This window comes from Echiichthys vipera (genome assembly GCF_963691815.1).
Source record: "Echiichthys vipera genome assembly, chromosome: 9".
NCBI classification, from domain to species: domain Eukaryota; kingdom Metazoa; phylum Chordata; class Actinopteri; order Perciformes; family Trachinidae; genus Echiichthys; species Echiichthys vipera.
In genome coordinates, this window is record NC_139834.1 from 8,621,769 (window position 1) to 8,646,393 (window position 24,625).

General features: G+C 40.8%; 1 protein-coding gene across 1 annotated transcript; it reads right to left on the reverse strand.

The window, feature by feature from the left end:
• Nucleotides 1-232: 232 nt before the first annotated feature.
• Nucleotides 233-4,704, reverse strand: scrt2 (scratch family zinc finger 2; the record flags this gene model as incomplete). Its single annotated transcript, XM_083920208.1, has 2 exons — nucleotides 233-1,032; nucleotides 4,554-4,704. The coding sequence occupies 2 exons, from the start codon at nucleotides 4,702-4,704 to the stop codon at nucleotides 233-235; spliced, it is 951 nt and encodes a 316-aa protein (XP_083776334.1).
• Between the last annotated feature and the right edge of the window lie 19,921 nt (nucleotides 4,705-24,625).

The following is a 24,625-nucleotide window of genomic DNA, read 5'->3' on the forward strand; positions in this document are numbered from 1 at the left end:
GGGAAGGTTGTTTGATTGTATGTTTCTGTGGACGATTAGCTACTGTGCAGGGAAAAAATCCAGCATCTTTTGAAATTGTCTTTGCCATAATCATTAGAGTTTCTTCACGTAATCTCAGTGAAAATATTGCTTTCTAAAAAAAGGGAAGAAAAAAGGCATGGAGGGCAGAGTGAACAGGGTTATTGGTTGTGAACCTACAACAGGGGTTCAAAATTTAGCTTCTTCCTCGTGGTTAGTCTTCTGATCCAGAGTCGTCTTCGTCCGCAGAGCCCTTGAAGCAAGCTGACTCATAGTGCTTGTTCAGGTAGGACTTGAGAGCGAAGGTCTTATTGCAGCGCTTGCATCTGTAGTGCTTGAAGGCAGAGTGTGTTTGCATGTGGGCGCGGAGGTTTGAACGGTCAGCAAAGGCTTTGCCACAGTGTGCGCAGGCAAAGGGCTTTTCCCCCGTGTGTGAGCGCATGTGACCTTGAAGGAGCCATGGCCGGCTGAAGGCCTTGCTGCACACGTCGCACTTGTGCTTGAGGTCGTGGGTGAGGATGTGCATGGCCAACGCTGGCATGGACACGTACACTTTATTACAGGTGGGACACTTGCGGGCCATCTTGCTGTCCAGGCTGCGGTGCGTCTGCTTGTGTCTGCTGAGGTTGGAGGAGGTGGCGTACGTCTTGCCGCACTCGTTGCAGGAGTGGCGAGCCGTGCCAGATACCTTTTCCTGAGCCCCGCCGTTGGCACTGCTGCTTCTTGAGCCCCCTCCACGACTCTCGGTGTCCCCCTTCCGCCTTGAGCGCCCGTCAGAGATGAAGAAGGCATCCATGGTGTAACCCTCGGCCAGGGCCTCCGATTCACCACTGTAGAAGCCGCTGGCTGTCATGCCAGACTGGGGGCTGTCGGGGTGCTTCAGGTCGGGGTCACAGTACTCCTCCCCGCTGCTCACCTGGGTGTAGAGGGGATCTGACACCGGCGAAGCCAGCTTCAGCTCCATCTTCTTCTCCCCCTGGTATACAGATGGCGTGATGTAATCCTGGATGTAGCCTGAGTAAAAGACACACGCAAACAGTTGGCCAGGGGTTGTGATGGATAAGGACATAGTGACATGCTGGTGATTACATGATTATCATGTTGGATGATTGCCCTTCGTAAAATGGTAGAAGAGTGAGTGGCAGCACAGAGCTAATTGCATTTACTCCAGAACTCACAGGTTGTATGCACAATAGTGCAGTGATGCAGGGGAACATGACGCACTCAGCTCTGTTTAGGAAGGTTGCAATTTTACAGTGAGCGTGAGCACTAGATAATAGCTCATCAAACAAGTCTCCTGTGTATGAAGGTGCATATTAAAGCCCCTCTCAAATAAAGTAGGCTCATTCATTAGACCTCTTTGTCTTTATTTGCGGTATGTCAGTTCTCTTTGGCTGTGCCTGTCTCCGTGTTTCCTTAATCTCCATGTTTGCTTAATTAATGCACATGTTTCAGCTCTAAACCTTAACAAATAGAAAATAGGTTTTGTTTAATGTGAGTGTTCTAAAAAAACAAATACACATCCAAAACGGAACAGGCTGCATCTGTGATTTGAGAGTGCTTTATGTCTTAATTGCTGTTTGTTTTTTTGTTTTTTTACTGCAAACAAATTAATTTTTTGGTTTAGGACCAGGTGAACGTGTCACATCCCACTGCTCACATTCTGTAGGATTTCATGCTACTTCTTGAAGCATGTATAAGCATGATGCAGCAAAGCAAAAAAACACCACAAGTGATTTAAATGTCCCCAATTGTACAGAGCCTGATTTCAGAGATATATTTTTGTTGGCATCATTTATGTCTTTCTTTTCCCTCCGAAGCAGCCCAGTGCCAGAAGCGCTAAAAGGCTTGCTGGCAGCTAAATGCATCCAAACAGAACTCAATACATTCTTCTGCTGTGACTGTTAGGAGCTGAATTAATACTAAATGCATTTTACCTCCAGGGTTGATATTCTATCAGTTGAACATATGAGTGCAAATATAAAACGCGGTGAAATTCCTTTCCTGAGAGAAATAGTGCATAGCTGCAGAAAAAAAGCCATTCCTAGGCACTGTGTGCAGCAAGCAGTGGAAATTAGGTATTGACTGCCTTTTAATGAAATTCAAAGTTTGAACTGATCAATAGGCCATCATATGTAAAATAGTGCAGCTGTTAGAGAAGATAGAAATAGTGTGAGGAACAGATCAAGTATCTGCGACACACAATAATAGTTTATTGAGCACAGTGTGCTTGAGGCCTGATAATGTGAGACATGTTGTTTGTGAAGAGGGGTCACCTGTCTGCAGCAGCGAGCACACTGGAGTGCCTTCAAGAAAGAGGCCATTAAGAAATCAGTTGAAGTGCTCTCTTACAGTGTCGCCATTCCCAAGGGTTTCTGTTCACACACCCACTCTGTCAAAGACATGACCATGACACCCGGGGACAGGGAAACACCAGGTCTGTGAACACATTATTATGCTGCACTGCATGGGTTCGCTGTTTTGAACTACGCAGATGGTCCGAGAGAGAGCAACGCGTTTTTTTTTTTCAAAAACAAAAAAGAAGAAATATTCGTCTTGTTTAAACTAAATCTTTACAATTCTAATTAAATGTAGCTGCAACTCCAACAATCATTCTTAGCTGTCTCCACCTGTTTTACAGTCTCACCATAGATTATTGTGAATAAAAGCTGAAGAGACTCACTATGCACTATACCACAACATGTTCTTTATTTATTTCGACAAAACATACTGTGTCAATGTAAGCAGAGTTGTTTACTATATTACAATTACCCAAGGTCAGACACGGAGCTCATCATTTAGGACTTGCGCTGTATCAGCCTTTACAGCTCATAGGCTCGTTGCACTAATGCAAAGTAAGCATGTAATTAATGGACCCTCTCAGCCACCCCTCTTTGTTGTTCGACAGACACTCAAGTCAAATGTCTCCACAATGGAGGGAAAGAAAATCTCCTGGCACGGCAGAAGTGCTGATGTTAGGTATTTTAGCCACGCTGTGAATTCTTTTATTTCCTTCTCTCTCTTTTTTTTCTAGGACTCAGCACGAAAAATACTCTTTTGTTCAAATTAAATGGTTTTTGTAGACACCAGTGTAGTGCCTTATCGTTCTTTTCTTCTTTTTATTATAATGCTTATTTTTCATGGTGTTGAACAATAGATTCACGGACAATAGAGATTAATTACAGACACATTTATTCAATAATAATATAAAATCATGCAGCAGGAAATCTTAATAACATACATTACAAGCTACTAAATATGCCTGGTAAATATTACCAGGCATATTTAGTAGCTTTTAATGATAGACATTTTATTTTATTGCCTTAATTCTTTCCTCTCAGTTAGTCAATTCTAATTTAGCAAACCATTATACTTTATAAACCAGTCCAGACATTTTTAATTCCTCTAATCCTGATCCACCTAAAATTCACTGAGCCTTGTTATTGACACAGTTTAATAACAGGTGGGCATCATCACAACATTAAGCTGTGGACTGTGAAGCCTCTCTCTCTGTGAAAATATCCAAACAAATCATAACAAAGACACACATATGGCCCTTTAAACGTGGCCACAAAATGGAAGCGGAGAGCTTAAAGCAGAGCGTGAAAGTGAAGGTCGCCTCTCAGCTCTAACTGTGGCTCTCACTGACTGTGGCCAGCCCGTGTGTTGACCACAGTGCAGCTATGTGCCTTTCTTCATGTTTACTGTACAACCTCTGTCACGTGATCAGCCTCATTGCTGCCCTAAGCATTTTTGTCTCCTTTTTCTCCTTCCCTTCGCTTTCCCTTCAGCCCAGCTCCCCTCCTCCCTCCCGGCTGTACTGTAAAGTGTGTTGATGTCTCTTGTGGCGGCGATAGGCCTGCATGGCTGAAACTCTAACCCCTGCTAGTTTTCAAATGCCCGGAAGGAAGAGAAAGATGTAGTGGAGCGATGGGGGTGGGGAGACTGTGCATGCTCCATTTGGATGGGAAGAGGGGGGCAAGGGAGGATCGGACCGTGATGGGAACTCAAGGACAATAACAGCTAAGGACAAATGTATCATCTGATACTCATCTCTCATTTTCATGAATTTTTTAATCCACATGATGACCAGATATAGTCAGCCGATGTGGGTTCAGCCACCCTTGGCTTGGTGCAGTCACACAAATACGCAACTGGAGCTTCTCCCGATTATACACACGTTTTGTTCCCTATTTACATAAGCTAATCCGTGGCTGTGACCTGAATTGTGTCTGTCCTTCACTGGAGTCAAAAAACAAAAGTCTGGGCTCAGGGTGATGGGGGTGGGGTGCCACTGGAGAGGATTATTTAGGATATTGATGCAAAAATCAGCTGGCTGCATGTAACATCTCACATTAAATTACACACTACGAGCAAGAGAAAATCTCACACCAACACAAAAACAAAAGAGGATGCCATCTGTGCAAAGTGTGGAAATGTCAGGAATGCTGAAATCAGCACTGGAGCTTTCTAAAGGCAGGAGTGCTAGCACATCTTTAACTAGAGCGGGGCAGACTGGAGGCATGTTAACTCACCATTCTCACTGAGACGAACCCCAAGGCTGGTCACCGAGTCTGTGATGGAGCGTGCAAAAGTGAATGAGTCGTCCAGGTGGTGATGATGATTGGAAGTGGCCGAAGAGAAATCATCAAGCTTGATCTTCTTCACCAAAAATGAGCGGGGCATGTTTCAATGGATAAAAACACAGAGCTGAGAAAAACGCATGAGCGTAAAAAATGAAAGACCCTCTGAGGAAGCACACGAGCTTGCTTGACGGTAATCCTTGCGGTTAATGTGAAGACAACGGCCAAAAACATAAGATAAGAAAGAAAATGGAAACCAGTGGAGAACAAGGCTGACGGCAATGCTGTGTGATACTCTCTGGCTCCCCCAGCTTCCCCCAGAAAAATAAAAAATAAAAAATAAAAGCGATCCTGTTCAGCACTGGATAGCTCCTGTGATGCAGCAGGCTTAAGGGACCAGTGAGGAAGAGAAGAGATGGAGACAGACAGAGAGAGAGGAGGGAGAGAGAGACTGTCAGACTAGCTGAGATCAGCAATCACGCCAGCCTTTATATGGGGCACAGGCAGCGGAAGATCAGGTGGTGCTGCGAAATGGAGCTGCTTAGCTTTAATCCATCAAATGTCCCCGGGGACACACATCAAATTACTACTGAACCGTCTGTGCATTCGCACACAGACAGAGGAGAAAGAACACAGCCAGACCCCCACTGCCCCCACTGCTGCTCCCCCTTCCACTCCCCTCCTCCCTCTTTCACCCCGCTTATGCTCCATGCTCGGAGGAGGAGTAAAAGAGGAGGGCAGACAATGGAGATGTGGATGAGAGCACACTCAGTGTCCTGTCCCCCATTGTTTTTAGATGAAGTGGCACAGTTTATGTTTGCCTTGTACAGGCGCTGCCTCCCTCATGTCATCTCTGCTGCCTCAGACGGCCTCAAATGTTTCGGTCCCTTCGACACGCTACACTGTAGTCGCACGCTGAGAGCACACGTACAGTACAGGAGAAGTTATCTGAGCGTCTAGGAGTACTGGACCTTCGTTTGTTGTTTTTTTTAAAAACGCTGCACTGGATTCCAGCACTGCTGACGAGCTGGCTTTGGGGAAGTACTAATGCTGCACTGCTCAGCTTGTCTCTCCCCCTCCACATTACCGCTGCACAGATGTGTGTCCTGCCATGCGTGGCAGTGAATTATCTGATTAATTAATTACATCTTTTTTGATTAGGGTGAAATCTAGAATTAGATCTGTGCTTGCTAAATTGGCTAGATATCACTGGGTTGGTTTTGTATTTGTGTGGACTCATTAGCTCACTGATTTTATGTTACATTATAGTTTTGTTTTCATCTTTTAGAGCTCAACTTTTCATATACTGTATATATTTATGTATATTATGTTCCAATAGTTAAAAGTAAAATATGTATACACCAAAGGTAAGTCTTAGTTTCTAAAAGCAGCAAAGAGACATTTCAAGTGAGACAGAAATGATGCACCTGTTTGATTCACCATCAACAGGAAACACTTGTTCACTTATATGAATTATTGCTTAACTACATTAAATCAACAAAAGTAATGACTATCACACGTTATTAGTGGAGAAAGTGTAGGCATCAGAAAATAGTGTTAATTCTGCTCTGTAGCTTTTGTGTGTTTAAAGAGTAATAGTGGAGGTAAAGTCATCATTCTGGTAATGCTTACACTTAGTTTTCCAATTATTTATTTATTATTTATTAATTATTTATTTATCTATAGTGAAAATGTCCATTACAATCTGTCAGAAACCCAAAGTGGCGTCTTCAAATCGTTTTGTGCATCCGACGTCCATTCAAAACCCAAAGATTTTCAATTTACAGTCAAATTAGACGAAAGCAGAATAAATCCTCAAATTTTAGACGCTGAGAGCATATTTGCTCGATAATTATCTTAATAAATCAATTATCAAATTTGTTGGTGATTATTAAATTATTATTATTAAATTGATGAACTAACTGTCCCAGCACTGTATTAATATTACTTTTTAAATTTCAACAGTCAAAATACATTTCTGTGCTGTTCAATAAACAAGTACTGTAGAACTTAATATCTTGAATATTCATAATTGTTTCTTTTTCAAAAGTCACATTTAGTCTTGAAAGAATCCAAACATTTCCTATGTTTACAAAACAAATGTAAGACCACTTGTAGATTCCCCTGGAAAATGTCATAATGTCCCACAATCTTTATGTGTGTTCACCAAAGATGGAAGGCTCCTCTCAGAACCCGATTTAACATATATTTGATATTAACATGTTGCCCAGGTTTGAGTTTGAATGTGGAGGTGCCATATTTAACCTAACGTAACGGGGTTCCTCTTGGCCTGGGTCGCTCTAAATCCTCCCTGCCACTAACGGTGACCCTGCAGCTCGGTCGTGGCAGCTTTCAAGAGGGGATGGTGTTAAATCAGTGAGGGTCAGGATTTATCACACATATGTGATTGTACACGACAGCACAAGTTCACGTTGCTGTCACCAAGCCAAGCTTGTAGCGCAGAGGCAAGGACGAGAAAGGTCAGGGGAGGAATCCTTGTCTAAAATGATGAGGGGTGTTTTTGTTTTATGTTTGGTGAAATATCTTTTTTTAATAAACACTCTTTTGTATGAGTCATCTTGTGAAGCAATATCCTTCACAACAGACTATAATTAAGTAGTCAGTTCCATCTATTTAATTATCAAAATGCACCACAGGATTACTTATCCAGCCATCAACATTAGCTCCCTGTGATGATATGTTTGGGTTGTTGCAAAGATCATGATTTGTTTATGAGAAGAAAAAATCATCTTTGTTGTATTCTTCCACGGAGCGGGGAGGTTAAATGAACAATGAGCCTTCCTTGACTCATTTTGAGCTTTTCCAGCAGCTTCTCAAACCCGACGCGTCCTGAACTACAGCTCACCTCTGCAGCAGCAGCTCTCATTATTCTGCTCTTTGTACAGCGCAGTGGAGCACAGCCAGCCCACCTCTTTAAAGTATAAATATGGTGTGCTACCAGCTATATGGCGAGCTTTGTGGAAATATTTAAGTGTTGATAGTAGGACCGGGTTATAACTCAATTATAGGCTGCAACTAACAATTATCCTCATTATCAAATAATTGTTTAGCCTATGAAATGTTAAATAATCACAAATTCCCAGATTCCAAACTTCTTGTTTTATTCAACCAAATGTCCAAAACCCAAAGATTTTCATCTTACAATGATGTATTGCAAAAAAAGGCCCAAATCATCTCAGTTGAGCTGCACTGTGTTTGCTTGAAAAATAACTCAAAGTAGTTATTTTAGTATTTTCTATCATTATAATTTTCTATTTAATCAACACTTTCATTTATTGTTTCAGCTCTACATGTGACACTGTGTTCATATTGTGTTATTGTTTTCCAAAACACTGCTTTTCAGATTATCAACAAAGTCAGTTCATTAAGGTTTTTGTTTTGCATGTATAAAGAGTTTTAATGTATAGAAGTATACAAGTAGAACACTAAACATCATGTTAGTGACTTTAACTAAATATAATGGCCACATCCTAATGTATTTACATTGGAAAACACCCAGCACTAGTTGATGTTGGAGGAAACATCTTGGCATGTTTACATTAGTGTTTGACTATATATTCTGAACATTAACATAATCTGTAGATCAATTCATGCATAATTCCACCACATATGAGTTTTACTGATAAACTGAAGGAAGAATGCAACAAGTAAGCTACAGGTTAGAGGTGAATTGTGAGAAACAAAAGGAAACTGTGATTGAAACATCTCCCAGGTTACTTGTATCCAGCAGCAGGTCAATTGTTTCCTCCTCCTCCTCCTCCTCATGCCGGAGCTCCGGTACACTTATGGCCCCGAGACTCCCTCTGACATGTGGTCACTGCCTCAGGACGTTACCATAGCGACTGACCCCCTCAGGCTGGAGGAATGGTTTTTACTGGAGCGGGGGGCTGAGCTCCGGTCAGATGGGGGGTGATACAATCAGCCTCATTACCATCCAGTATGGCCCTCCAGGGTTTTGGAGACAACCTGACCGGCCGAATGAATGGAGTCAATCTAGTTGATTTGTTTCTTTATACGGTTCCACAAGAGACACCACTGTTAATTAAACCATCTACATGAACACTTTATGATCTCCATTTACACACACGCAAAATCTGTTTCATCATTTAACTTCCAGCTAATTCAAACACCTGACATCAAAAAAATGATTGCAAAATAGAAAAGTAGGATTGTGATGCATTAAACCTGAAACTTCAGCATCTCATACTTGGAACTGCTTATATAACGTCACTCTGGGCTTGTTGGGCTAGGTGAAGAGAAGCTAAGAGTCCATTAAGCAAAGCCATCTATAATTTACCTCACTCTTGCTTACTGGGTCACTTCAATGAAGGCTTTTTTTTTGAGCTGCTGCAGCAGGACACTGGCGTGCTCTTTAGAAAGACAAGAGGTGCTGGTGATTAAAATTAAAATGTTAAAAATAGAATATGAGCAACCATTAGATGCAACAAGTATTTATTTTAAAAGAAAATTCTTCTTTAGAGGCATGTTGTGGCAGCCAAAAATCAGGCAGGCACAAAAATCCTTTTTGCACAGACACCGATCAGACATGGCTCAGTGAAGAAGGTCATGAAACCAATATTTAACATTTTACTGCGGATTTCCAGTCCAACATGAAGTCTGAATGGACCATAAATGCCTCTCCAGCCGTACTGTATCTAATGCTGTTTGGCAGATAGTTCAGTGTATCACTCATGCCCTATTTGGCTTGTGTCTGCCTGTTGTCCTGCATGCATCTCGGAGCGTGTGTGCATTTGTTGTCCATGGGCAACTGTTCAGTAAATAGGGCAATTAAGTGTGAAAAGCAGAAAGAGCTAGCATGTTCCTATCTCTTTGGTGGGGGAGATAATTTATGCTAATAACATCTCTACCGCTCAAGCTGCCCAAAAATGATAGCAGACCCTTTTGGCTTCAGAAGAATCTTTTCATCCTCTTGGGGGGAAAAAAGTGGTTTCTCAACACCTTGCAAATAAGACAGCTGTGTGGCAGTGAATGAATCTCTCTCCCTCTCTCTCTGCCTTTCATCTCCAGATGATAATCTCTTCTCCTTCACTGTCTTGTATGGTGCATGTTTGTTCTTCATTTAGCCTGTGGAATACTTGAAACCTAGTTTCCCCTCCGTCTCGCCCCTGCTCTCTCTTATAGCCTCACACCCTGCACACAATCTATCATCATTTTTCCTTCAAGAGCCGTCATAGGAAGTAGCAGCATGCGTGAATGTATTACTGTAAATAGTATCCTATGCATGAGTGATGCTTCTTAATAACACTTAAGAAGAAGCTTGAGCTCAGTATGCTGCTCATGTGGCATAAATTCCTCTATCATACTGAGGGGCACAGGCAATAGGTGGCTATGGGGAGCAGGGGCCATGATGGCAGTTCAATAAATAACCTCAGTGAAAGTGGGAGCAATAAACCATATGAGATCTCTACCAGCTAGCCACTATCATGCTCAGGGAGGAGCTCTCATGTCAGCCACTAAGAACAAATGTGTCATCGTCCAAGGCCGAGATAATTTCTTTTATGCACCGGCAGAAAGAAAGCCTTATCAAAATGTGGGTTAGTTTTAAACAGTGGCTCTTAAAGGATTAGTCGGACATTCTTGGAAACGTGTCTGTACTCGCTTTCTCTATGAGAGTCTCATGTCGGATATCGGCTCCGATATTGACTATTTAGCAGGATCAGATATCGGACGAATGAGGCCGATCCAGCATTCCCATGATTTATTAATATCGTACACAGCAATACCGTTACAGCGATCCAGTCACTTCTTATTTAATTACTATCATACACAAAGATAGTTACAGCGATCTAGTTGATTCAATTCTATGTTTGCAACACCGTTAGGGTTTTATATTACATTTTAAAATATCTGTTTGCAGTGCACTTTACATGGAAGTGTTATTTATTTCTTGTTGCTGCTAATGTACGCGTTGATATTTTTTTAAATAAATAATATTAAGTACATTTCTATCTGTGTTAATTTGTCACCTTTTTTAAGGCTTAATGTTTAATCAAGCCTGATGCCTTCACTCACATGGACAGGTATACGGTTCATTCATACAAAAGTCGCATCGGATCGGTATCGGGTATTGGCCGATTCGCTCAGCCCAGGTATCGGTATCAGAAAAAAATGAAAAAACTGGATGGGTGCATCTCTAGTCTTTACGCTAAATATGAAGCTACCACCAGGAGACATTTAGCTTAGCTTAGCACAAAGCAACTAGCCTCGCCTAAGATGTTTTAGAAGCCAGATGACACAACTCAAAGTCATTTCCTGTGTGTTTCTCTGCTGCCCCGCGTCTTTAGGAGACTAGAAACAGGTCCTGAGTGTATTGATTATAACAGGAGAAGTGAACATGAACACAGATTATGACAGTTCCCTTATACACATAATCAAAGATTGAATATTGGACCCATTTTCAACAAGCCACATATCTCCAGAACAGTTTGAGACCCAAATGGCATTTTTCAGATGGCAAAAATGACCTTTGTTGGAGACCTGTGTTTGTCTCTGCAGAAAACTCTCATTAGATCTGTAAACACAGCTCAGCTAATGACAACTTACTTTTGCAAACACCTCAGATAACTCATTTTTGAAATGCTAAATATGGCTGTCAGCTGTGTAAATATGTAATGTTAGCTTAATAAAAAATAAATATGTTGTGCACATAAAACTTTCTATCCATCAACATGACGTCCACTACACTTTTAAGTGAGGCAGTGCCCACTTAGGAAACCGCAAGTGTTAACCATTTCACTGCAGTGGCACAGCTTACAAAAGGAAACAAAATCTACTTACCAGCACCTTTCTTTGAACCATGACTGTGGTCATTCCTTAATTTCCCTTTACTCAACCATTACAGAGCCACATTATCAATCATTTATATTCGTGTTTGTGTCCACCTGATGAATTTAAGTTCAACATTAACTCTTTTTTTTAGCTCTGCTTTGACAGCTTTGACTCTTTCAATATTATCGAATGTGGATATAGTGTTTAGAAGTATGTTTAACCAACTTTTTTTGCCTTAAAGTTGTAATCCATAAGATTAATCTATTTAATTGTCTTCTAAGTTACTATATATCAAAGAGTGAGTTAAAACTATGGTGACTGATTATATGACCCACTAATGAAAGTGGGTCTACTTGCCTTTTTGCCGACTATTCCAATATATGTGTCTGTCGCGACATTCACAGGCTAGACGTAAATATGGCTGCCATGTTAGTGACGCTGCTGACAGCGGTTGGTCTGCTGGCCCAACTCAATCACGGTCAATCAACGGTTTTGCTGCGTTCACTTGTACTTGGATATCGGAAACTTCCAACTTCTGAGTCAGGCTTATAGTAAGGGCAGAAGTGTAATAGGAACACGTGTGTGTATGGATTTAAGAGGGTAACATATAGGTGACACACTGGAAGTAGAGAGGTGAATGTGTTTCAATAAAGTTTACAAAAGAGCAAAACATAAAAAATAAAAAAAATCTTAGTCAACACGAATAGTGGCCATGAACGTGACAAGATGGAGGCTCTGAAAGAACAGCTTCGCCTGCAATTACATCTCACTGCCAAAGAGGCCGCTAGAAACAAGATATCTCAATTCTTATGGAGTACAACTTTAATGTAACCAGAAATAAACCATAGTGGCGTCAGATCAGAAAACCCTTATATGTGTAATTCTTTGGCGTAAGGACCAACATTACATTTTGTTGTTTAATTTGTGGAACTTATGGTTCCTAAGAAAAAGTCCAGCCCATATCCCTCCTGGTAGGCTGTTTTATTAATCTTTGGACAGACCCAGGCTACCTGCTTTCCCTTATATTTAGGCTAAACTAAGTTAGCTGGCTTCTTGTGGTAGATTTATAATGAGCATACAGACGTGTGAATCGTAATGATCTACTCATCTAACCCTTGGCAAGAAAGGCATATGTTAAACTTTTCCTTTAACATGGAATAAGTTTGCTACTAAACGGTTTTATTGTCTCTCAAATGTTATTTTCTATCTCAAATGGAAGCATTTTATTCACAGCCAGTCGTTTCACAGAAGCAGTTCAGTGTGTTCCTAGTAATACACTTACATTTTCTAATGCTGTAATTAAACCTTAACTATAATAGTCATCATCACACCTTGCTCTGATTTATCGAGAAATAATTGTTCAGATAATCTTAGTTTAAATTAATTGGGTTAATTAATCACCACTGTGTCCTCGCCCTCCCTCTCTCAAATAAAGGCATTGTAAGTCTTTTCACATTATGTTCCATCACGAAGGTCAGAGCAGTGGGTAATAGACTGTCATTTCCAATTTGTACTTTCACGCAAAGGAAGAGCAAATGCATTAGTGCGATGGTATCAGCCTGTTTAAAATTAGACAACAAATGGACAGATTTGCATGCATGCAGCATGGATGGAGCAGTGCAGCAGAAAAAGGTGTGTTGGCTGCAGCAGCGGGTCTTGAAACAATTTCACACCGGTTACTAATTTTTCCTTTTGATGATTCACTACACCTGTTTGCAGCAAAGGGCACAAACAAAGAGTCAAGTCTTTGACACTACAGGACAGCTGGGCTTTATGAAAGAAATAAAGATCTTTGCATCCAAACAAATTTTACACCAGTCAACATTGAGACAGGCATTTCCCTCTTATGTGTTTTTCCTACCAGTGCATGTCAGGGAGAGAGGTGAGATCAATTTCCACAGGATTAGGCTGCCTGGGGAAAATGATTGCTTTTTCTAATACTTAGTAACAATTTTTCAATTTCCTGTGGTCTTTGTTACTCTCAACATTTTTGCAAATGAGCAAAACAGAGGCAAGCGGCGTTGCTGCTCCGCGAACTTCACCTTGGGACCAAGCATCATTTGCATATATATTGAGAGCATACGTTTTTGGTTTATAATAGTCACCATTCTGGGGTGGGGGCGGGGAACTGGGGGCGGCTGGCAGGCATTCTGTCACCTGTTATGAGGCCCTTGTCCATGAACATCCCTGAGAGACGAAAGTAGGCGATAATTACAGTGCTGGGACCAAACTGGCGTTGCTCTCTCCTTTCACACATTGTTTTAAATCTGAGGAGAAAAAGTAAAACAAAAGGGGGCTGCGGGGCACGTCTTTTTTTCTTAGCTCCCAGAGATTTTCAGGAGGCTACCAAATTCACAGAAAATGAAATGAATCTATCGACACAGCACTGATCCTGTGGTGATTACAGTTTGAGCCTGACACTAATAAATCCACACGTTCCACTCTTTGCACTTTCACAGTGTGCAGGGGCCAGCTATATTCAGGCAGAATCTGTGGAGATGCACTGCAGATGGTCACATGACAAATGGCTTTATTGCCCCTTTATGGAGATTTGAATCATAATTGAGTGTCTCTACAGTGATGTGTGCACTTGGTATGACTCACAGTGAGTCTTTTGCCAGAGGACAGATGAGCTGTGTTGTTGCTACTTCAATCTGCCGTCACATATTTATATTTCACTTCAAATCTTTTTAAACCAGCCTTAGTATTTCCTTTCCCTTGGAATATTTGTGCAAGATTTATGTCTAGATAAAGAAAAGAATTACCACTGTTTAAACACAGAATGGTAAATCCCTCTCAAGAGAAACCACATTTATTGTGAAATGCATGCATTATATTAGTTCAACAGTTTTGTGGGTATAAAGTTGAATAAAGACTAATGTGAGCATGCACATTTGCACACTGATGCATGTGCACCACGCATCACTGCTTTTGTGTGTGTTGAGCGCTTTTCAAAAGGGTATGCTTTTGTGCAGGCACAGATGATGCAGCTGGCAGAAGCATGACTATTGCTGGAAGCACGTCCACGTTGGCACACTTACAGAAAGCTCCTGGCTCCTGGGTCACACTTTATATAGGCTACATAAAGGCTGCCTGCCCGTCTGCTGTCTGGCCCATCGATAACGGCTGTGATGTGCAGACTGTTGAATCTGTCCGTTTTCTTAAGTCTAAAGCTGAAATAATTTGTTGATTGGTCTGCAGAAAATTCCTCTGTAGCTATTTTGATACTCAATGAATTGTTTTTCAAGCAATTTTTCCCTGTTTCCATCATCTGAATTGTGAGGAGCTGTTGCTTTTCTTTAGTGTCTGTGATGGTAAACTGAATATCTTAAGATTTTGGACTGTTGGTCTGAAAAATCAAGACATTTTCAGGCCTCAACTTGGGCACTAGGATGTCAATCAGTTGATAAACTGAGAGAATATTCATCAATTAACTAATTAATTCATCGATTAACTGATAATGAAAATAATCTTTATATGTTTCTCCGCTCTGTAAGTATCATTTGTCCTATGCGGCTCATTCAAGTGTGAGGTGTGTGTTTTTAGAAATATCGCACTAAATGTTGCAAGATTCAGTCCAAGCAGCCTCCGAAATAAATACAACAAATTCTACAAGATGAAATCTTCAAGCACTTACATACTTGAAAAGTTTAATCAGGTTATATTATTTTTTTATTCTGAGCGTCTTCTCAGTATCCAATGCTCAAAATTAAACACTGTAATTTTTAACAAGATCAATCACGTTTCCCATGTAATGATAGCTCCATTTATTCTGTAATTGCCTGATAAATTAACCAGCACAGACACCTGTCAAAACAGCAGACAATCTCTGTGAATCCACCTCCCAACAGGCTCATCTTGGTGGGCTAAGTTGGTAATGACAACTTCCCAAGTCTGTCCCCTCAGGCTGAAGGATGAGAGCACCATAGAGTTCTCTTTTCCCATCCGTCCCTATTAGGATAATGCATCAAATAGACATTTTAATTTGAAGTTCATTTTCTGCTCAAGGCTCCGTAAATGTCTGCAAGCATGCATGTTGGAAGAGATAACCTTTCTTTGCAGCATGTGATCTTTTTATTTGTGTGTCCTAATGAAATGTTCACTTATCATTTACCACAGATTGGCATCATGGAGGCGTTCTGGATATTCCAGTGGCTCTTTTGAAACCATGAGGCTTCTAAAAAGAGAAAAAAAATCCTGATGTTTCATTCACAGAGCTCCTCCTCGAGCATGACTAAAAAAAACCGCAGATGACTCATTGATTTCCACAAACAAACCAAATTGCCAGGAGTGGTACACTCTACTGTGACTCTGAGAAAACCTCATCACTCAGCACTTATATTGTTGCGCACCCAGCGACCTCCTTTCTTCAACCCAGCTAGTGTGACGATAACGTGCGTGAAATGAGTGCCGAGGCCTGCCAGCGGTGCCTGAGCCCTTGCAGGGCTTGACACCTGCCTCTGCTCAGCTGTTCCTGCCACGCTTGACCGCATGTGGCTAATAAACAGACCTGTCCTTATCACTGGAACTCCATTAACGGGGGTCGCAGTCACCTGAATCCCTCGCTGGGGCGACAGCAAATTACAAGGCAAATGTAATGGGTTTTGCTATATTGCCACACACTGAGATAGTGAATTACACCAAAGGCCTGATGTTATTACATGTCCCCAGGACGCTGGCTCTGTGTTTTATGATGACTACAGTGAAAACCAGGTCAGTGCTCAAATTGTCATGGTCTTCGCCTCCATTGCTCCAGTTCTATCTATCTTGTCCATTCAAAGAGGGAACAAAGCCATGCAGCAGGTCGTACACTTCACGTCAACCACTTCAGACAAGTGTCTCGACATGAAACTACTCTCTTCATTATTATCTGTATGAGAAAATAATTTGTTGAAAGATACAAAAGCAAAGTGATTAATCGGGTCGCCATGTGGTGATGTCCTAAGACGCTCTTGAACATGAGAAAATCTAATGGCTGGAAAAAAAAACGCAGACCAGTTTGACCCTAAAGGGATTGTTCATTTTTCAAGTGGGGTTGTATGAGGTAATCCAAAGTCAGTGTATTACCGACAGTAGATGGCGGTCGGCACATCCCCAGTTTGGAGTAGCAAGCAGAAAGACAGGCATGGAAACTAAGAAATGTACTGCTAGTAAAAGTCCCTAAAGAAAAAATCCAGCCATTTTAAGTGCTCTTCTATATTTAGAATATATTTGGAGTCAGACAGTCCTCTTTGAGTTTAAACAGAGGAACTGAAGCTTGCTGTCATCAAAACCACCAGACTCCATTGACACAAACAGTAACTTTACCTCGCAGAACACGGGAGTTGCTTGTCTACTGCTGCCCCTACACTACTGACAGCAATGACAATCTTCTAAATATAGCGTACATTTTTTTTTTAGGTGGCTAAAATATGTTTAGCTGCTGCCCCCGTCCACAGCAGTACATAGCTTAGCTTCGTGCCTGTCCTCCTGTCTGCTTCTCCACCGTGGGCTGTGCTGACCGCCATCTACTGTAAGAAATACATTGACTATGGATAAGAAGCTTGTACAACCCCGCTTAAAAAAATAAGAACTATCCCTTTAAGGCTCCATCACACCAGCATTAAAACAGCAAAATGTACTGGTGAAATCATTTTATCAAATCCAGTGTTTTAGGAAGGCACAATCAATGCAAGTCCATCGAAATGAAAACATGCTGCACAACTCTTCTCCAGTACTATATTCACCATGTTTTCAGCTATCGGGGGGGTGCCCATGGCTGTTCTTCATAAACAACTTGTTAATCATGCATACAAAACTACAAAATGCATTATTTACAAAATCTCCTTATCCTCGGTTCGCTCTCCTTATATATCAGAAATACAAATACCGAGTATAACAGTACAGTCGACTTTTTAACATCATTTTCTAACAAATACACTGTTGTTTAAATGGGTTGCATGTTGGTATATCGATCACATAACAGATCAGCAGCCTCACACACTACCCTGATACCCAAGATAGATGTACTGGAGAAAAGTTGCATTTTTTTATATTTAAAAATTCATCAGGGGTCGAGGTATATTCTTGTCAGACTTTGACTCAGCTTCATTTCCTCTGACCAAAAAAGGGCATTGGTGTGACGCTGGGGGGAGGGAGATACGTCAATCTGGCTGACGTTTACCTCTTAGGAGAAGTGAGGGCCAGCGGCTAGCTGTCACTCAAGAGGCCACGCCCCTAATAATTCATAAACTTTAACCTGCAATAAAATAAAACCAGCCTGGTACAAAAAAATTCAACCCCCTCAGTTTTGTCATGAAAATATGACCTAAACATGCAGACTAGAATGTTTTTTTTGTCCCAGGCCTTAAACAGGTTTAATGATGCTGTGAAAACGGCCTGTTTAACATGGGGGTCAATGAGAAACTGCTCTATAATGAAACCTGCCCCTAGTGGACACTTGGAGAACTGTGATTTTTGGCACTTCCGTATTGGGTCAAATTGGGAAGTCGCTGTGGTGGGGGCTCGGTTTCACTCCGTATGTTTAGATACAGACGATCTAACACTGTTATTGATTTAGTATTTCTTTATTTAATTATCATCATTTATCAAAAACACTAGCATATATGTGCCAGCTTTCTATCAAAATCAGTCACTAAATCACAAACACAGAGCTGGCCATATGGTACACTGTTTTTAATTGAAAGAGGCGGACATGAAATTTAAAACAAAACCAGAGAAAACGTCACAGAAGTCAACTTTTATCCGTTGCTTCTTTGAGACAGTATTTCTCTGTAGTGTTTCCTGCAGCCAGTGGTTAAGTGCAGCCTCTCTGTGGTCTACAAGAGAAAGGTGGGCATGTAACAGAAACAGTCAAAGACAAGGGGTTTGTTTTTGATTATTGAACCCTGTGTCTTTTCTGTGGCCATACATCTTCCTCTGCCAGGCCTCCCAGGGGCTTCAGGCACATCCAACACCACAGGCCAGCTCTTGAGAAGGAGGCAGGGACAATGGTACCTGCAGGTCCCTATCTAGGCTCAAGAGATACCGCTGGGGCCTCATTGACAAATTGTCCTTGTCTGGCCGCATGAGAGAGTGGGGACTGTGGTAATTGCATATTTCCCTCTAATTGCATTTGTCACATGTGGGGTCTGCTACTGTGGATCCAGGTCTGAGGCCCTTCTCAGTGATGTGTTAAACTAAACAGCTGAACTCTCACCTGCACCGCGAGAAGGGGATGTGCAAGAAGAGGCCTGCAAAGAGGGCAATAAATTATGCAGTGGCACAAAACATCAGCAGAGCAGCAGTGGAGCCGGGCACAGAGGCTACTAGCCAGACGGAGACATGCTGCAGGTCCATTAAAGCCCCGGACGTGGTCATGAAGGACTTAACTCAGTGATGCTGTTTAAGGACAATCAAGGGCTTCTACCTTCAGGATCACATGACATGAAGCTCATAATGCAGTTACAGACAAAAGAAAGACTCCAGGGTATTTTGCATGGTAACATTTTCTTACTTTGTTACACAACTGTAACTACTGTCAGCTTCTACTAAGATAGTCTGATAGCTAATAGATGATAAATACAAATGCTTTATTATCCTTATTGCCAAAATCAAAAAGAATGTGACTGCAGATTCAAGAGTTGTCCAAATATTGGAGAGGAAAAGATTTCCCATCAGAATATAATGAAAGCAATATGTTCAATGTCATGATTTTTTTAATGTCAGGAAATAGTTAAACAAGGCCTTTCATAATTTCTCAAACTTCAAGGTGACACCCTCAAATGTCTTGTTTTTCCGAAAAAAAAAATGTACAAGTTCTACACAGTATGTTCTGTCGATCGGCTAATGGCTTGAGCTCTATTTTCAGTCCTGTTTCACATGTTTCAGCCCTGTTTTCTCTGCTTCAGCAAAGTTTCGTGTGATGGTTTCAGGGGAGCGGGCAATAATAACGAGCAGCTCTCATTTTGGCTTCTGGTGCCTCGTGATATGCGGCCCGGCTGCTGCATTATACAGAGGGGTTGTACAACTACATTTTAATCCACTCGTGTTTCTGGCCTGATAAAAGGATTCTCTCCATCTCTTTCTGTTTAATTCACACTATCATCAATCAAATGTGTCCCTGCTCACTCCCCCCACTCCTCCTCCTCCTCGTCCTGGGTTTTGGGGGTCTGCAGCAGATAGGTTGGGGGTCCCCTGAGGGGGTTAGGGACATGACGGACTGGTCACAGATGCCACTGAAATTAAAATGCAAGAGTCTCTGCAAGGTGTTACATTTCTCAGACATGCTCATTTGCAGTAATATCTGAGCAACATGAAGAGGCTTATCTGTGATTCCACATACGACTCTCACAAGATTATGTGAATATGATTAAAAAAAACACGCTATTTGGGAGCGCTTTCTCCATAGTGTTGCTACAAGTGTGGAAGATTCCCTGTGTGGTAGATACACTGTCTTTGTCTTCCACCATTGTCTGCACATGACAGTCGCCACAGGCTACTTAGTAATGAATATGTGCCTGTAGCATGTGTGCTGTGTGGAGCCTATGAATAGAGTAAATATGCACATCTCTGCACAACAGGTCAGCTTCTGAACACAGGCAGAAGAGAATATGATCAACCACAGAATAAGCTCCTGAAACTACAAAGGAATTATGTATAAACAACTGCTCTGTCTGTGACTAAAGTGTCACGCGATGATGTCTGATATCCCAGCAAACCCTTTTTGTCTAAATAAGGCTACAGTTCTGTGTTCTTCATTGTCTTTCATAGATAAACCTCTGATGGTAGCTCTCTTTATGTGACACATGAATATACACTCCCCTGACAGGTAAATCATACTGTAACAAAAATAGCATGTTTGTAAAAAGCCTATGTTGAACTATTTAATTACTTTTTTAGCAGATTTGTTAATGTAAAATGTTTACCATGGGATTGTAATATTATTTTTGCCTCACAGTACAGCAAAGTGTAACAGCTTTATTGTTTATAAATGCTAAGCAATTATAATATAATACACGTTTTTATTTTTTGTAAAGATTTGTTAATCACATAGCACAAAAACAAAGATTACACAGTCCTTTTAAAAGGTAGAAAGAAAAAAAAATCACATTATTATTTTACTTAAACTGTAAAACTTCCAATCAATTTAACCATACAAAATTCCATGTTACAGAAACATTACATACATACATGCAACATGCATACACATTAATGCAAATCCAATGAAATGACCCAAATTAAATAGGATTTTAAATATGATTGCAGAAACTATATCAAAGAGGATACAGATTTTGTTCCAGAGCTGAAGTCTTGCACCTGAACACGATAACAGCCAACAGGTTTCTCTCTGACCTCCTAAGACTGGTTGCGATACAGCAGATAGCCATTGGAAAGACATTTTAAGAGGAGTATGATCGCCTTTCTTATCTTCGTCAGTTGTCTAGCTGCTGCCTTCTACACACACTCGTTTGTGAATTGTTTCCATAACGATAATCTAAATGGGAGGAAATGAAAGCATGTATGGGGGAGCTAGTGTCTCTGAAGGTAAACTAATTTTGGCAATATTGCTGGAATGACACAGCATTATTGCTAATATGCATTTTAAAAATTAAGGTTGGAATCAAACAACACATCTAGTTTATTTTTGACAGAGAGGCTGGAGGAAAAAATATCAAGTGATCAATGTAATTGTGTACGCAGATTGTCGGGATTTCAGTTTTATCTGAAATTAGATTGACAAGCGAGCAAACATTGAGTTTTTAATCAATATTTGATGGTCTGTTGAGGTGAATAAAGTAGTGTCGTTTAAGCCGCCAGAATGTACATCTATGTATCATCAGCATACAGGTTGTAAATACAATGCCAACATATAATATGATGACAATGGACCATATATCATGGAAATAAAATTGGCCCCAAAATGGATCCCTGGGGCACTCCAGAGGTGAAATCTTCAGACCGAATCAAAAGCGGATCCGTGGAAAACCTGTCTAAACCCGATGTGCATACATTGACCGGGGGACCCAAAAATAATTCACGACGCGTAATCAAATTTCCATAAACATTTGTTACGTATTAGCATACATGTTTTAAAATATTAAAATACTTTCCTCCCGAGGTGATTGGTCACTAGGTTCTATTCAGATTCACTTCGGTATCATCCAGGAAGTCCAGTTTAAAGAAAGTCATCACAGAAGCAACCATTTTATTTACTTTCCATCGGGAATGTTTGCTTGCATAAAGTGAGACAGGTTCAACTTTTTGGTCAGAGTTTACCAACACCGGCAATTAACAAGCAGCTGCGGTCAAAATGAGCTTAAGAATGGATGTTCTCTTAAAAGTCCTCTTTTCACCTCCTGCACTATTAACACAAAATGATAAAGATCATTTTATGACCAACTTAATATCTGTGAATCAAATTCAATTAATAGCATAAAAGTTGTTGATTTGTTACTGATTTCAGAGCTGATGCTGATGATTCTTGGATCCAGCCAAGACCTGCAGCAATAAAACAAGACCCTACCTAACATGCTTAGATTGAGCTTAATCTGGACCCAGTCTGATTCAGGCCCGGGGTTTGGTCTTTGTTCCTCCCATCCAAGTAGACCCTTGAAAAACTCTCCCTCCAGAATTTGCATTGAATCGCTGACGGCTTTACACAGGAGCTTATCACCTAAAGGTCCCTGACAGACTTTGTATGCTGTCAACACTTTATCAGTGTGAAAGCGATAAAACCTGCGCGTTGTGGCATTTTTTAAAGGATGGAGGATACAAACATGTATAATGTGGTTATTTAGTTTTACAGGCTGTTTCACAGCCCAGTAATAGGAAAGCAGGTGGCAGGTGTTGAAAGGGAAGAAAGTGAATGTCTTCCCCACTATAATTCTTCTTGAACGGTCCAATTTGAACAAAGGATTAGGTGCCCATCATTAATCATAAAATAATCTTGTAGATTTAGGCAAGTGGTTCGCAAAAGTCAATACAGCTATAATATAATCAGAGAATGCCATCACAGTTTATGGAGCAAAATGGAGAGCTTACAGACAAGGTCTTGTACAGTTTGCTTTCAGCTGATCACCTCTGTGCACAGTAGGATCAGTTTTAAGACACGCTGTGGGTTTACACGTCTTATGCTTTATGTTTATAGTGACATAAATCTGTTATAATAAATAAATGTTGCATGTTGGCCAAAATACAGACTTCAGACTGTTAAACCTGCTGCTCATTCTGCAGGATAACACAGTGTAATGTAGGGAACTTCCTATTGTATGGTCTACTATAAATAACATATTCATCTCCATGTTATTGTTATCATTCAAACTAGTTTAAAATAGTTGTGGGTACAGGAAATCTGAATTAAAGTCGCATTATATACAGTAGATGTTGTATTATTGATACATTTCAGTGAAGCATACATTCAATTATGTGCATTCACTGAAACACAAATTAAAGACCTGTTCCATTTGTGTTATGAGTTTAAGTAAATTCAGTTTAATGACCTCAAAAAGTGATTATATTGTATTTGAAAAAACGGATGTAACACAAAGTAAGTATGATTCATTAAGATGGCTCCTGCTCTCTGTCTCAGTGTAACTGCAGCTCTACTTTATACTTGTAGTTAGTAGTTTGTGGGACAAAAGTATAAATATTTTATGGAGAGTAAATAATTCAACACCTGTGTATTCCTCTGCGGTTCACTACCAGCTCTGATCCAGTCACTTCAAGACATCTTTTGTGGATGGAGAGCCCTTCAGCCTAAATGACACTTGGCCAAATAGCATTTAAGTACATGCTCAATATTTTAACAGGACCACGCAAGGAAGCTGTGGAGTGGTTGAGCTGCTCCTGTAAAGTAGAGGAGGTGGATTGTTTTTGGTGGAGGCACAAGCATAAAGCTCTTATAAGTGACTGCACAGCCCCTCTGCTCAGGTCTAATAATTGACTCGGAAACAGTCTAAGTGCTGGGTTATTACATGAAGAGTAGTTTTATTTTTTTTTGTTTCATAAGGAATCGATTATTATTATTATAAAATGATAATCTGCAAGTCTGCAAGAATTTTAAAGGATATAGATGTCAATTTTCTTATCGTCAACACCATGAAATAGACTAAAAGCAGTCATGTGTTTTTCTGTCTTCTTCAATAAATAATGTTTGTTTTAAAGTACAAAGTAATGATTTAAGTAAATTTGGACACCTTCTTTAGTTTCCTTTTAAGTATTTGTTTCATTATGTATCTATTTAGTATATTTGTAGCCGTTTTTTTCTTTAGTATCATTTTACTCACATATATATGCATATACATAGTTTCTCTTTCTTCTTTGCTGATGTTTGTCTGACAGATACAAAACAGAAAAAATGGTGTGTGGCTCAGTTATGTGTTTGAATACTTTAAACAGTGTTGCTCTATGACGCAGATGGCTAAGATATATCCGGCTTCGGATACAATATCAATACTTGTAAGTTGGATCAATTGATTATTGGTTTTGACCTGGTTTGTTGATAAGAGGAAACATATTGAATATCTCCAGACATATATATTAAAGTTAGATAAGAAATGCAACTGGTATAACAGGTGAAATTTTTTTTTTATTTTTTTTTTTTAAATAAAATTACAGTTCATGTCAGCAAGTTCTGGTAATGAAATTTACCAAACAATTTTCTGAAATTTCCCGGATATGTGTTGAAATGGCCATTGAAGGAAGCTCTGATTAACAGTCTGTTGATGAGAAAATTAACTTATATACACTTCATTATAAACCCGGCAGACCTCAAGGACCCAGACTTTTATGAAGCTGGGACCAGATGTCATCCAGCCACAGCCCCAATTAATCTCCGGGCCTTGTAACACGCCCATAGAAACAAAAAAAACCTGATTGGGTGTGGAGGGCAGAGACAGTGAGTAGAAAGCGAGGGTGAGAGATGCTATCCGGGGAGCAGCCGGCCCTGGCGAGTCTGCAGAGGGTAAGATAAGAGGGGGGTGGCTGCGGCGTAGCCCGGGTCTCAGAGAGGAGGCTGAGGTTATTCATTGCTCTGCCGTGAAAGCTTGAGAAGATTACCCAGAGCCTGGTTGGCAGTGATACAAGGGGGACAGGCAGAGGGGGCCCCCCTCTCACCCCTTTGTTCCCCATCCATCTGCTTGAATCCCACAATGGCTCATCAGGACCAAGTAGGGTGGAGGGGTGGAGCAGCACAGGCTTGCAGAATGGGAGGAAGTGAGCGGGTGGGGTGGGGC